General features: G+C 40.4%; 1 protein-coding gene across 3 annotated transcripts in view; it reads right to left on the reverse strand.

Moving 5' to 3' along the window:
• Positions 1 to 16,228, reverse strand: part of ADAMTS17 (ADAM metallopeptidase with thrombospondin type 1 motif 17) — a 145,209-nt gene that overhangs the window by 126,472 nt on the left and 2,509 nt on the right. For 2 of the 3 annotated variants that reach the window (XM_015873158.2, XM_015873159.2), the window contains exons 3-4: positions 13,347 to 13,512; positions 1,930 to 2,102 (exon numbers count right to left, since the gene is read on the reverse strand). In XM_015873158.2, coding sequence (XP_015728644.2) covers positions 1,930 to 2,102; positions 13,347 to 13,512 — 339 coding nt within the window. Of the gene's footprint in view, positions 1 to 1,929; positions 2,103 to 7,655; positions 7,809 to 13,346; positions 13,513 to 16,228 lie in introns of those variants that run through there. The other variant, XM_032446811.1, reaches the window with a different exon arrangement.

The raw sequence follows: 16,228 nt of genomic DNA on the forward strand, positions 1-16,228 counted from the left end.
AAAATACACAGTAGATAGAGATACATTAAGATCTGCGCTGAAAGAATGGATCTTTTGTTACTAGGACAATCAAGACATGATTAGACTTAAGATATCTTAATAGCTCTCACAGCCACAATGGTCTGAGTCCCAGCAGAACTGACAGGCATAATGGCAATGGTTTATTAGCACAGTGACCAAACAGTACAGGGCCAACTTCAGGAGAACCCCTAGGTTCCCAGTGCAAACAGCCCCATCACCCCTCAGGAGGTCCCAACACCTGATGCATGGAAGAAACTCAGACCTGACACACACATTACATTCAGATGTGCATCAGGTTAGATTAAACAGAGACTTAAGAAGTTGACTTGTTGAGATGAACTAATGTCCTGTCAGCTCACTGCAAAGCTAGTATGTGAATTTACAAGGTGGGGAGACCAAAACTTTGAGGAGAATAAGGCTCTTGTGCCCTTAGCAAATACATCCTTAAACACAGGAAAGCCAGCAGAACCTGAAAGGATGGTCACAAGAATGGATTTGCTGAAAGATGCTTCCTACGGACCAATCCAACTAAGTAGAGGAATGCAATGATGCCCTGTTAAGTGACTATTGTCACAGCATGCTAAATGGCAAAATAAAAGGTAGAGGAAGGGGCAGAGAAGCAGCTCATTAAAGGAAAATACTAGTTAAAATACTTGCTTAATCAGAGAAGTATTTCACTACAGGAGGGCTCCCTCACATCAGTGCTTAGTGAAGGAACATAAGACCTCTTAAAAAGCTCTGTTCTCCCATGGCTGGGCTAAATACTGAACATCTATCATTCAACTCCTCTCTTGGAGGCATGATCAGTCAATTACTGTTTAGAGCTGTTATTTTTTTTCCCCAAGCCAATTTACTGCTCATGAACAACAACAGAGCTGTAGTCAGGAGAATGAACTGTTCCTGGATTTTACAATAGCATGGGCACAGACATAGAAACTTCCTTCAAGATTTCCTTGAGCAAGTGCCTCTGGAAGGACCCCTGCTGTCTCTAAGCAGAGTTTTCAGCACCCACATCTAATTTGGCCATTATCTTTTTATTGCCACTGCCAACAAGTGAGTGAGCAAGCATCCACTGTGAGAGATTTGGTTTCCCTATCAGCTGAGGGGGAATACTACTAGGACAGCTAACAAATTAACACCAATACTCCATACGAGCTCAGAACTCTGAAAGGCTTTTGCCACTCATGGCAGATTTCCTGCAGAATTCCTAAAATTATGCTGAAGCTCAACTCTGTTGGCTGCTCAGAAGCACAAGCAGCAACACTTCAAGTCCAGGGGTAAAGAGAATGGAATCAGTGGAAATTCCTATCAGCTGGTAGCTCGGTATTGAGTTCTACATGTTTTCTACAGCAAGGGTAGCAGACACTTTTATTTTGTAAAAAAATCAGAGCTAGATACTGCCTCTAAAAGACTTCAAAGTCAAGCTAGTTCATTTGCTGTAAATCAATACAAATCTCATCATCCATAACAATTTGACTGCCTCCTACAACAAATACACACCAAGAAATATAATCTTTAGAAAATGATGATAATAAAGAAGAACAACACAAGAAACATGTCAGGTGAGACCATTTGTCCATTCTGGGAACCTCTCTTCCCAGGTAAACTATAGGAGTACAATAATATGGCAGAAAGCACCACTCCTGAGTAATCATGGAATACTTCCCAAATGAAAAATTGCAAGGCCCATTTCAAAATAGCTTTCATATTGTAATGACATTAGATAAATACAGGGAACCACACAGATGAGGGAGAAGCAGTACATAATGCGAGAAAATAAAATCCTTCCTCCCACCTCGAAGTCAAAACAGTGACCCAGTACAGCTGTCAAGGAAGCCAGCTTTAACCTACCCTAGATAAAATCCATTTACTCCCACTTCTTCTTTAGACAATAAAGTGCATACTCACCATATTCATGACTGTGAGGATAAATCTTTGGGCTGCCTCTGCGCCATGGTACTGAACCATATCAGCATCTGCCACCACCAAAGTTTCTACTGTGTACTCATTGGTAAGCCGAATGGCGTTTCTTCTCTCCCTCCAGTCACTGGTTGATTTCATCTTCTTTTGCCTCTTCTTTTCTAAAAGAAAAAAAATTATCAGGGAATCCTACAGCTGGCAAATCACAGTAAAACATTTATATTTTTTTTTTCAGCAAGCACACTTAAATTCAGATTGCAATAACATTTTTAATTTAAAAGTTATTTGCAAATTAAAATCAGCAACTTACGCATTCCATTGCAGGTACATCTTTTCTTGAGTGTAGATTTATATGAAATCATTAGATTTCATGAAAATATAAAAGAGGATGGAGAAAGAAAACTCAAAACAGAAAAGAATTAGCTGTAATTCAAACCAAGTCATGAACTTGAAAAAGCTTCAGAAATTGGAAGTCCTGATTGTGAAAAAAAGGAACATTTCACAACAACGTAATTCCACAACAAGCTCTACATAAGGAAGAGTCTACTGAAGAAACCTTCAGGATAGGAGAGTGCACTGTGGGATGTAACACAGTGTAGAATTTGTAGGCTGCTCTAAGCCAAGGAAGTTGTAAAATATTCCTGGAGTCAGTATTTCAATCAGCTTCATTTTAACTTGCTACCAGCGTTACTATAGCAATTTAACAGAACACAGAGTATGACAAAGATGGAGCTCTAATCACTTAATTTTTTTTTAATTAAGTCAGATTGTTTTGGAACATGCGTTATTGGCCAACTGCAGAAGTCTCTGGATAAAACCCAGAAGTGCAGAAGGTCAGGCTAGATAAGACCTTTTCAAGCTTTCTTTGCTCATTTGTTGCTATTGGCATGAGCACCAGCACCAGCAGCTGCAGTCATTGGCCACCTACGTGCAGAGAGCTCATGTGCCTCTTTATATGACACAAATACCTAAAGCAGGGAACCCCTAAACTAGCTGATCCTTATTGATTCTACATTATAAGAACGTGTTAGTACAAACCATGCTAAGGACTGCAAAATAAAGCATTAGTCATCTGCTGCTAGCACAAAAATTAAAACACATCAGTTAAGTTAAACCTCCTCTCCTCCAAAACGAGAGATTTATACATTAGTAAGTTGCCCTGTTTTAAACTGAAAGGTGAAATGCGTTTCACAGCTCAAAGGCAGCTATGCAAAGATGCTGAGATACACACAATGGAGAAATCAAGTTCAGATCTGAAACTGAATCTACCCACTTCAGTCACAAGAAACATATTCATGTTTTCAATTGTAAAAAGAAAGAAAAGCAAATGAAGTCATTAAAACAAATGTATTTTACAGAAAAATACAAACTGCCAAGGTTCACGGAAATTATATCTGCTTATTGCTCAGCCTGCAGTGTGCTATGGATAAGATACTGGTGCTAGCAGCAATTTCTTCCAGTAAAAAAGGGAGCAGAACAAATAAAAGATCCCAAAACACCATAAAGGTAACAGACAATACAAAAGTGACACATGACAGAGCATTCCGGATGGTCTGACACCTCTCATTACACATCCTGCCTTCCAAAGCAGTAAGTCCCTTTTTAGTTTTCTGCAGACTTATTTTGAGACCTTCTCTTAGTAAGCAGCACCCTACAAGGGGCACTGATTTAAGGTCAGTGACCCCACAGCCTATTTACCAGCTCCCTTGCACAATTCTTGAATTTCCCAACCTGGTAAATGCTCTAACTTCCAGATCCAGTTTCCCAGATGTCCTTGCATTCAAGGTGATCAATTCTACCAGTTCTAGGTCTCCCAAAGCCCAGATGAAATGGACTCTGTCTTTTCATCCCATTTTCTCACTTGTCAATAGGCACATTTGCAGACACCCATTCCATCCCTTTTCTCAGTTGTCTAGCAGTCATGTCAGCATTGCTCTGTACGTGTGTTTGTGCCCAAGGCATCAGCTGTCAACACTTGGTATATATTTTAAACTGACACAACAACTATGAAATCCTGACTTCAGACTTTTGAAAAAGGGTTTGGAAATATTCCCCCCTGGGTCAGAAAACAGGCAGGAGCCTCTCGACAAGAGGAAAAAAAAATAAAATCCTGAGGTGCTCATAAATAATGGGAGCTAGAATCAAAGATTAAAATTACCAAGTTTCAAGGCTTCTTTTCACAAGGACTGCAGACAAAGCTGCCTCAGAACAGGAAATCTGTGTATTTCTAAGTGCTCAAGAAAGGCAAAAAAGTAAAAAATGGAAACTACAAAAAACAAAAGGTGAGCGCATCTTTGATTTGCTGGATATGAAACAGAGATGACTTCAGATTCTGTGAAATAGCCCCCATCCTTGTTTTCCTTGTTTTTTTGTTGTTGTTCATTGTGTTCCATTCCATTCATGGGCCCATACCTCCCTCCATCTGCAGAACCGCATCTTTCGCTGCAGGATTTTCAGGGTTATCATTTAAATAATGGGTGGTGTGGAGTGGATTTGGAACTCAGAGAAGATCATTCCAGTAAGACCACTAACTTTCTGGGTCTTGCTGCTGCCAATGAGAACCTTCTTGGAAGCAGCAGAGATTCCTGCATCAAACTCTTGCTTTGGTAACTCTCTGCTGTTTTCAGCTGGTATAAATCTCTTACCTCTAGACATCTTGCTCTTACAAGGGTCTAGGCCTTCATTCAAATAAGTCTCAGCCTGACCCTGAATATGTAATGAAAACTGCTTTAATTGAAGAAAAATTTAGAGCCTTCATGGTTTCCACTTCAAAAATTTACCTTTGAAAAGAAGCCACTTTGTCAGTAAGAAAGCCACTGTACTAGACTGCAACTTACATACTGCAGAGAGAAGGTCATGCCATGGTCACTTGCCATGCAACTGCCTGGCACTGTCCCTCCTCCAGAGGCAGATGAGGGAACTGGCAAAGCTTTGACCATTCTGCTCAGCTCCTCTTTGGACAAAGCAGCTGTATGAAACTCTGATGTGTGATTTCTGGAAAGCAGAAGCAAAGGTACCTCTGGCAAATTGCTGGGAAGTCTCAGTTCACACAAAGCCTCTGGACTCCATCCCTTCGTGAGTTTTACTTGAAATTGTGGATTGGCTGCTTTCCACTGGGTGGCAGGGATTAGAAGTTGTGTGTGGAAAACTACCACCCCACAGGCTCAGTTAGAAACACAGCCAAAGTGACCTAACATCAAGAATCTGGACTCTTACCCTCATTCTCTCCCTAGCAGTCTCTAACCACAAGCTTACTGAGAACTTAAACAGGCAAAGCACAGTGGACTCAAAGGAGCCAACCAAGAGCTCAGGCAGTCATTAGTAATACATTAATTAGGAGGTATAGCAAAGCAAAGCAAACTACTCAAATGCAAGCCCACTCTTTCTGTTTTCTTCTTTCAAGTTTGCATATTCTCTGTAAGGTAACTTTTCTTTAGCCTTGTCATTTCTGCATTCACAGAAAGCTACTTTCTGAGTGGTTTCTATTTGCATCTTCCTGCCTCCCAACAATTTTTCAGTAAAATCAAACACACAGACAACACAAAACTACTTATTTCATAGATGAACAGTCAGAAACAGCACCAAGAGATACATGCCTTCTGTATCGGAGATATCTGAAGAGGAATAGAAGATCAGAAACAGCAAAAACAACAACAAAAAAAACATATTAAACTCATACCTGAGATAAGTGAGCTGTATAGAAGTATCAAAAATAATAATATAAAAGAATCTCTAGAGTCTCACTTCAGAAACAAACCAGCACAAAGAGAAGTCTCCCTCCTGCCCTCTGTGATTTATGGAATATGGGCAGAGAAACCCTCCACGAGTATACAAAACCCCAAACTAAAATAAACATCAGCCATTAAAACAAGGATTAAATGCTTGGTGGATTCGTTATTTGAACAAATTGATGTTACAAATTTTGTGGCACAGATGTTAAGTGTTATTGTGAAGGCATGAGAGGCCATAAAACATGGGCAGCGGGCTGTCAGAGGAGTTTACATTGAGGGGAGCATACATAACCAAACCGTGTGCTATTTTAGGAGTCAGGTATTCCCTGCTTAAGAGCTCAGACAAATTCATGTGAAATAACAGCTGAAACAGCCAATCTACAGCACAGCACATCTATGCTGTGCGTGACTAGGCCCAAGTGACATTCTCTTTTACCTGTCACTTTGACAGTGTATTACATAGACTATCTGGCCAAAAATTACACAGAATTCAGGACTGTTAGCTGATGGGAGAAGAGAGGTACACCACTGGATCCTCAGCATGAAATGCATACAAAAAACACACAAGATCATCAGCTGGCTTTTCCTTACAGGCTCCTACCCTCCCCATTACTAATCACCTGCAGAGTAACATGATCTTATCACCTTCAGTAGTCCAGCAGTCTTTGAAATATTCCTCAGTACAGGAAAAAAAAGTAAATAAATGTATATGTAGCCCCTATTCTCATGATAAGGGCAACAGAGCTATTTTGGGGCCTCAATAGAAAGCTTCTTACATCCAAGTGCTTCTTATGGCAACCCAACAGGTGTACAACTCCAAAGCAACCACCCCAAATGACCTTTTCTGATTACACACCAAAAGCCCTGCTGGGACTGCAGTTTTCATCCATACAACAACAGAGAGGTTCTTTTCAAAACACTGATCTCCTGAAGGAAAAAAATATAAATATATAAAGAAACCACACTTCAGCTGTAAGGGCCTTGCTTGACACAGTTGATTCCTTGACACCTTCCTTATGGCACTCACTTCTCAGCGGACACCAACAAGAACTGAAGAAGGGAACTAAGAACAGACACCAGGGATGTTGCAGGAACAGCCAGCACACCCCAATCTACTTCCACCCACAGGAACATGCAGCCTCCTTCACCAGTGACCGCTTATTGCAAACACTGTCCCTCTGCACTGGACTTCTATGTACCCACTAAAAACTTGGGACTGAAGGTTTACAACAGTTAACTGGTGTCAGCAGGATATCTGAAGTTCAAGAAACAGAAATGGTTGCTCATTATAATTACAGCTAACTGTAACACAGCCTCAGACCTCCTCTCTATTTTTAAGGCCCTGCACCACAAAATGATTATATGCTCCCAATTTCTTTCTGAATAGAATGGCAGACAAAAGCACGCATCAGCAAGTAGGAAAAAACAAACAAAAACCATCACTGCATAGTAGAATGATCACTTGCTCCCTAATCCACCTCCCAAAAACATTAGTTTTCTTCATGTGACCACTTCCATAGCAAATCACAAATTCATGACTATTTTTCTGGCACATCAGCAAACAAGAATTTGAGACAGAAACCATGAACTCTGTGTTCCATCCAAAACATCAGGGAGATTTTATTACAAGGATTGTTACTGAAACTAGCCTGTGGCTGAGACACATTGGTTAAAGCTTTATTCTTCTGCAAAACATAGTCATCAACATGTCAGGACTTTGCCTTTCATGAAAGGTCAGTATAGCACAGGAGAGGCATTATGACCTCTACCAGCTCACTGGATCAACTTGTCAGCAGGGCTTCAGAAACTGCCACCTCCTTAACTATGTACACTCATCTCTTTTTAAAAGCACACCCTTGTAGGCTCTTCATCCAACTAGAAGCAAGGACTTGCTTGTAAGACAGAAAACAACCTAATGTTACACAAAGCAGGCACATTGAGCATAGTTTAATGGTAAGACTATTAAAGTGGGAATGGAAATACCTGCTCTGTCACTCCCTCTTAGCCTCTGTGGCTCGGTTCCTCCTCCTATATTTGATCTGCTCTGTTACTAGTTGTACTCTGAAGCAGAATTGATTTCCTTTGCTTGTGACAGACACAAAGGTCCCAACTTGCCTGGGGCCATGGGGGAAGATCCTGTAACACAAATATAATTAAGATCCAAATGACAGTGGCTGATATAAGTAAGAGTGAACTCAGAGCCCTCAGTTTTGATCACTTAAACTTAGCAGATCTGAAACCAATCAAAGCACAGTCTTGTCTTGATCCCCTTCAAGGGCTTTCGAGACTACAAAACACTTGGCTGCAGTTATGCCGTGAAAAACGGCATCACTGGCCTCCAGGTTTATTTTGTTTTAACGAGTCTTTAGAAAATGTGCTTGGTTTATAAAGAATGTTTTCATAACTTTCAACCCTACCAATCCATGAAGTATGGCAGCTGAACTCCAACCACTTCTACTGAAGGTGAAAGAGTCCAGAGAGACTTTATCAAACCAGGAGCTCCACACTTACAGCCTGGCCTCACTATTACACCTACACCTTGAGAGAGGTAGCGCAGACCTCCTCAGACACCAGACAATTTGTTTCTGGCAATATGCAAAAGCCAGTAAAGAATGCAGTTTATCTCCAATAAATGTGTTGGCTCTGCAGGTCAAACTGAAGTGAAAAACAGTGTAATAGTTATTTTTAATCCCTTACATATACACGTGTCAAACTACATGGGGAACAGATCACAGAAAGAAACTGCCAGTTCAAGGAGCAACTTGTCAGAGCCAAAGCCTCACAGTACCACAGCCAGCTCAGACTTAGTAGATCTAATCTTTAAATAAAGAAGGTGTTTGAGAGTTAGAGGTTAGAGGCAGTAGTCCAAACAATCTTTAATTTTTAGTGCTTTCAGTCTTGGATACTCAGTTTAGGACACATACTATGATGATTCAGAATTACAAACTACCTCAAAGGAAGCTTAGTATTTTGAATGGAGGCAAAACCTTCCACAAGGTGTTCGCATCTTGGCCACACAAACATGTAGGTGCCCAACACATAGTTGTTTCCACATGTAAGATCCCAAGAGATCTGCTGAAGGTCGCAAGTCAAAAAACAGCAGGAAGCAGAGCCAGCAGAGTTCCAACTCCCAACTCTTGGCTCCAAGCCTGAGCTATGATTTATGACAATACGGAAAAAATGAAGACAGCTAAAAGGTAAGCAATGCATCTTAGTCTGCCTGGAGCCACCTGTCTGCCTTCCTAGCCAAAATGACCACTGGAATAGCCATAAACATCCTGAGAAAAGGATGGTATACATCAGACACTTCAGCTCATTAGCACCCACCAGTTTAGATATCATCAAGTTCCAGTGGAAACTAGCATTCATTGTTATCAGGAATCAAGTGAAGGAGCAGTACATTCTACTTCAGCAGCTGCTCTGGAGAAGGAAGAAATCCATTAACTACAGATACTCGTGCATCTTTTTTGCACCTTAACAGTAGACAAAGAAGAGCCTGGAGCCCGCCCCTCCAAAAGGCTTGTCATGTTTGTCAGCCATGGAGAAAACAAAGGATTTACCCACTCAAGACATACTCCCATGGGTAACGTGCTGAAGCACCTAATTTCTGATACAGAGAATACATCAATACTTGCAGACACTTAATCACATTACATCTTCTGCATTGTTGAAATCCTTGCTTTAATTCTTCAACATATGCTTCCTAATATGGACTAACACAGGTTACATTACATCTCTCTATTTTTAGCGCACGTGTTTTTTGGCCATAACAACTGCTGTTTCAGGCCAAGTCAAACCTGCAGAGAAAACACATCTAAGAGACAATGATTAAAGATGGGGAAACGCAACATAGCAGTAACATGTGTTTAGGATTTATACCTGTTCAGGGAAACCATTCCCCATATTTGATACCTGCATACTAGCGCTTAAATTCTTGCCAGCTTTGATCAATTGTTAAAACAGTTTGCAAAATAACTAGATAGAGAAGCAATGCATTGTTATTTTCTGAATTAAAATGTTGATCTTCCTGTGTTTATTTTCCTCTATTAACTTCTCTCCAGGCAGCACATTTGTATTAAACAAAAACTGGTTCATTCAAAATGACAAAAGGGGGTTTAGAGCAAGTTCGCATTTAAGAGTAATTTATGAGGTCTACACCATAAACATGAAATAACAACCTACCCTCCTAAGACAAGCTGCTCTCTCTCATACTCATGGGCTGTATTTTATATCAAATCCCTTCTATGTAAAGGGACTTTAATGCATCACTGGAGACTTCTGGAAAAGTTACAACAGAACTTACTTTTCCCAAAGAAACAAAATTTTATGACACAGTTACAAGAGATTCCTAGGCTTTCGTATCATGGTTTAACTCCATCTTTAGATATTTTCCCTCAGTAAAAAAAAAAAAAAAAAAGAAAACACAACATAATTTTTACTTAGACTTTGAAGGCACAGGGAACGTGTAAAATATATGACCAGATCAGATGAGGTTACCAGGGAGTTTGTGGAGTCTCCCTCCTTGGAGATCTTTGAAGATCTCCAGTGCGTGGTCCTGGGCAACCTGCTTGAGGTGGTTCTACTATAACAGCATGGTTGGATCAGATGGACCCAGAAGTTCCTGATAACCCAAACTAAAGCCTATAGTCAGAACTCCCTGCAACTCCACTTTCTTTCCAGAAAGATCACCAGTACAAGGCCTTTAACAAGAGTTGTCAAGATCATTTAAAAAAAAAAAAAAGAACAGCATGTTATGACCTATTTGTTCCCCAAATTCAGCCCATATTCTTTGGTTATCACCTCTAGAAGAACCCTTCACATCAGTGGTGCAAAGCTATTTCCCATGTTTCTAATGACGCCATGCTTCAGAGCTAATGAAACCCAACCTTCCCTTCCTTCCCCCTCACAGCATATGCACCTGGAAATCTTTTAATGGATTTTCTGTTTGCCTCACAGGGGCTCATGTTCATGCCTGTGCAAAAACATGCATTGCGACTTGAAGTCTTCCTCTTGCTGTATGACAGGTGATAAAAATACTACAGATACACATATCATATGACTAACAATGCCACCTGGCCTACGACCCATTCTTTGCTGCTTGAGCACTTCAGAATTTAAACAAAAGAATTAAAATATCAGCCCTGAATCAACAGACCGGGGATTTTTAACCCATTAATAGCCACTTTCAGCTTCAGATCTCAGAGATCCAGTCATGCATGACTTTAAGTGCCTTTCCACTTCTGACAACAGACACTTTAATCCTCCTATACAGATTATACCAGGGGAAATTTAACTCCTGCAAAATTCTCCCACAGCTCTAAAAAATTCTAGCGTTGTAGGACACGTCATGCCATTTAAAATAAAGGAGTTATTTCAGAGATTTTAACAACCATTTATCAAACCAGACTGCCAGCATTACCTAGCCCCAAGGGACTGCTTATTTCAGCTTTCTTCTCCCATCACTTGGGTCTATGAAGAAAATACAAGGAGAATGCTTTTGGAAAGCTGTGCTCTGCACTCTCCCCTAGTGCTGACACATAGCACTTCCTGGTTAAGCTCATTTTGCTTTCCTCAACTATTTCCTCCAAATACTCACACAAGTTACTGTATCACCAGGCTTTTTCCCCTCAATCACTTAAATTTAGATATCATAGGACCACCACCACCTCTCCTGACAACAAATTTTGCCATTGAGTTCTGCTAGTTCTGTTTAAATTCTCACACGTTCAATAACCCATTTGAATATACAGCACACGACTCATTCATTTTGGTTGAATCCCAAACAACTCCACATCATACTACACGCTGATGAATTACAAAAAAAAAATCTTTAAAGGTGATTCTTACCTGTTCCAGAAATTCAAGAAAAACAGGTAAAGAATGGAAATGCTCAAGTGTGGCAATTCTGTGGCTTTGAAAACACCCTTTTCCAGGAAAAACTCTGGAAGTGAGCCCCAAGATCACCATCGGCACACAACTTCATTACAAATAGACCTTTTGTGTGTCAGAGAGGATTAACTTTTTCTCGTTTCTAAAGTCTTGTGCACAAAAGTTAATCCAAACCAGACAGGAGTCAATTAGGTCGTTAATGTGCTAAACCTATTAACAGCCATGACTTACATTTCTTCCCCGCAACAATGAAAAACATTCAAGAGTCTGCCCTTAAGTGGCAAAGCCCATGAGCAATTTCATTATTTTACAACACAGCTACTTGAAGCAGTGGCTGTTTGCATAAGCAAGCAGTACTCCCACTGTGTTGCAGCTGAGCACTTTGTTCCCCTTTTAGCCCAACCAGCTTGCAGTTAATGCAAAGAACCAGCACCCAAGGGATCCAAGTTCTCTTTGGTGCTCTTTTACAAACTCCTGTGTGATGTGGGGCCGGTGTGTGCATGTCTCTCCTCACCTAAAGCCATCCTGTTCTTGCACAAGAGTCAGCAAAGCACATGCTATCCAACTCCAGTCAGATACAAAAAGCAAACTGTATTAAGCTCATGATTGCCTATTCCACTCAGTTCTTCCACACTTTTCCTTCTGTTACTTTTGCCAATTAAAAATAAAGCTTCTCGTTCTTCCTGCTGCTGCCATTTCCTTGTACATTTAACCACAGGGATTGCTTATGACCAATGAGTACAATACAATGAGTATTGTTCCATACTCACAGATTTTACCTGTCATTTCTGCTTCCTATTTTGTCCCTATAATAGCCCAGTAGAAGGTAACACTTATCTTAACATGCTGCCTTTATTTAGCACACAGTCCATTCGGCAGAAGACAGAAGCTGAAATACTGATGAGATAATGGGACAGAGGAAGAATAAAATGAAAAGAATGTAAAGAAGTGACTTTGTAGAGTTCATTACAAATGCCCTATGTATACAACCCACCTAGATGGTGGTGAAAAGGGTGCAAAACAGCTGCATGAGAATGCAACCAGACTTTCAGCAATTGACTGGCACATACTAAGAGCCTTCTGTGACCTTAACTGGAAGTAGCTGAAAGACAGATAGAAAACTAAAATAATTAAGAAGTCTGCCCAGCTGACAATGCAACCTGATGTATTCTAACATGGATAGCGTGTTCTTCTAGACAGAAGTAGAAACGATGGCATACAAGAAGCTGAAAAGGAAAGGGTGAGAGGAACTGTTCAACTCTTTTCCTCTCCAGATAACTTTTTGTCCTGTTAAGTGGATTCCCAGATATAATCTTCACACACACACAAAAAATACTTCTGATTAAGTGTCATTTCAGTTACTTCCATGACACTGTCATACTGAAATGCAAGAATCATCATCTGTCCACACCTACATCTCTGCAGTGTCACAACTCCAGTGAAAAGCTGAGATGAAAAAGCACCCCTCACAACTGACTTCAGCTTCAAGACACAGGTCTTTGCTAAAAACATTGTCAATTCCTTCCTGAGCAATACCTACATCACACAGTTAAAGCATAAGTTATAGTTTATCTCCTCACCAATTGAATGTTACGGCATTTATCCTAACTATAGCTGTGATGTGGCTCTTTCTACCTGAAGTAGCAGAGGTATTCATTAGCACACGCTATTATTCACTACTTCCAGTAGTCACAACACTTGAATTACAAAATAGAGACATACACAGCAGAACAACAGTTAGAAATGCATAAACATGGCTGTTCTCTTGAGCTACTTCAAGCTCACCTGCTACAACCTTGCAGTGCTCATCAGGAACGTGTGACTTCAAAGAATGGCTTGATTTTGTGGATCGTCTACGTCTGATGAAATGTTCTTTTCCGCTAAATGAGGTCTCTGATGTATTCACTGGTTGTATTAACATGTGCTCTGATCCAATTTGAATATACCCAACCTGTCCACAACAGAAGAAAATGAAAAAGGATATCAGTTTGTTGTCTTACCCATTTTTATTAACCCAGTCTTACCCCAGATGGTTTCCCTGCAGTCATTATTCACAACATGAGGAAAAGTGAACATTGTGTATTATGTAGATTGAACATGATCAATTAAGAACTTCATCTGCTTTTCATATTTATCTTTTATTATGCAATAACATTCAGAAACATCATTATGCAAAGCACTATACATGTCCCAAGTGTCTTGTCAACACCTGTCCTTCCACTTCTTTCTCTCCCTTCAACTAGAACACTACTCCAGCTGGAAGCATCAAGATGTACAGCCATGTTCAGTTCACATGAGAACAAATAAACCCTATTAACATAAATGTTTTCATAACCACACTTCTAATTGACGGCTAAAATTACATTTAAATTAAGATTATATTGTTATTAACTGGCATCTCTGCAGAGAGATGACATTGTCCACAAACAGGAGACTGGCTACGTGCATCATTCTTGCAGAGCCATTCACATTTTTTTAGTATGAGGACCAAATACCTTTTAAACCATACCTAGAATAAGTAACACAAGACAAAGTCCCTGACAAAGTAACAGTAGACTCCACAGGTCAGAGCATTAGGAATCTGCCTTGCTTGCACTACACTGATACCATACACCAGGACTGGCAAGAATATCTTCAGAAGACAGTTTCAGCCCCAGAACAGCCTTCATCTGCTTGCAACCAATTGTTTTTAAAGTTTGTACGCCCTTCCCACTCCTTTTCTGGCATAAAAGAAGAGTGAAGGCAAAGATATCACCTAACAAAGCTTCCAAGTTTAATAATCAACACCATTATAACACATTAGAGAAAGTGAGTATGTACAGTGAAGGTTTTTAAACTTGCTTTTCACTGTACTAATCCAATGTTTATTTGTATAGCAATTGAAAGCCATGGAACATAGTTCTTTGTAACAGCCCCTTGGAAGTAATCTCTAAGTCTGATCCAACTTCTTCTGCTAGTAACCGAAGTAATCATGTGTCCTGCTAGGAGGCACCAGATGGTACCTTTGGCACACCTGATAAGTAAAGGGACTTACAAGATTGTAACCTACAGGGCCACTGTGTAACATCCATCTTAAACATACAAAGAAAGATTAGACTCCCCTCATCCCATCACTGTGTTCCATGCCAGCCACAAAACAACCTAAATAAATGCTCTGTACATACGTGCAAATAGCATATATTCAACAGCTGACTGTACTAATATGATTTATAATACGCATTACATATATACTGTAAATTGTACATTTCCACACCTTCCTGCCAAATTCAGTCCTCACATACACCCAGGAAATCCCTTTGGCCTAGTATTTCCAGCAAGAGGAATTTCTCCAAGAGAAACGAGAGCTCTCATCTTCTGACAACTCAAACTAAACAGCATTGGGGATCTCTCAGATAGGGTCACTACTTTAGAAAGAGCAGCTGAAGAATCAGCATTGCTCTCTACCATGGATGCCAAGGGCCTCTTCACCTAGACTCTAAGCTGGGCAATTCTGCCCAAGCTGTTTCAAAGACAACAAAACCCCAACATCTTGTTCTACCAGCCTCCTTTACATTGTTTTCCACTACAATCTTCCAGATGGGAGGTAGCCCCAACCCCCTTATTTAATATAGGTTTTAATTATTTAGAAGAAAGGGTATAAATCTGGTGCCGTGGTACTAAAAGACGCACCAGAGCTCCTGAAACACAGCCAACCATTTCTGTTGGTGCCAAAAACATGTGAGAAGTCAGTTTCATCACCACCCAACGTTATCCCAACTTTCTGGCATCAAGCGTGAAAACGATTTAAACCACTGAAAAAGACTTATGTTTCACATTTTCTTTGGGATTGTGAAACCTATGGAGGGAGAAAGACATGTGTCTTCACCCTGGAATAGGTTAAGAAGCAATCTCAAGTTCAATCACACAAGCCAACTAGAGTTTCAGGCAGGAAACATTTGCAGGATTGAGCCTGTAAAGTGTTCTTAGGGAGTTAGTTTTCCCTCAACTTACTAGTTGCATTCTGAAGTGTTTTCAAACCTGTTGGGCCAGATTTGAATCCTCTGATCATTACTTTGTTTTTTCTATTAGAAACCCACTTCTCTTACTGCCTCCCTTAAATCTTCCAACTACCACATACTACACTGTGCTAATCACAGCATGAGATATCAGACATCAGCACTGGACAACTACTCTTCTTCCACCCTAGGTGATATTCATGGACCACAAAAAGTCAGGAAGTAAAACATCACTGTCAGTGCTAGAAGTCATTCCCAATTAAATTAAACGCTATGGATCTGTTAAGCCACATTTACATGGAAAGATGCATATCAAAAGCTGGCAAATTCCCTCTTTTCTCTCATGCCAAAAGTCCACATGAACAGGACCAGCCAGACACTCATATTGCTTAGTCTCAGCCCACTACATAGTATAACTCAAGCTAACACAAACTGAGGCCTTATTAAATGGAACTATCTGAAAAAGAGGCAACCTTCTGTACTTTGTCCTGTCTTCTAGCATTGGTCAGATGAGCTGCAGAACTTTGCTTCTCCTCATGTCTCTGCAGTACCAGGAAAGGACAGTTCAGTCCTTCAGCATGGTAAGGGCCTTAGGTAAATCAGACTTAAGTAGGGCTTGACATAGCTGCAAGAGCGTGGCCATCTTTCTCAATGCAATTGCAAGCAATGGCA

This window comes from Coturnix japonica, chromosome 10 (assembly GCF_001577835.2).
Source record: "Coturnix japonica isolate 7356 chromosome 10, Coturnix japonica 2.1, whole genome shotgun sequence".
In the NCBI taxonomy this organism is placed as follows: domain Eukaryota; kingdom Metazoa; phylum Chordata; class Aves; order Galliformes; family Phasianidae; genus Coturnix; species Coturnix japonica.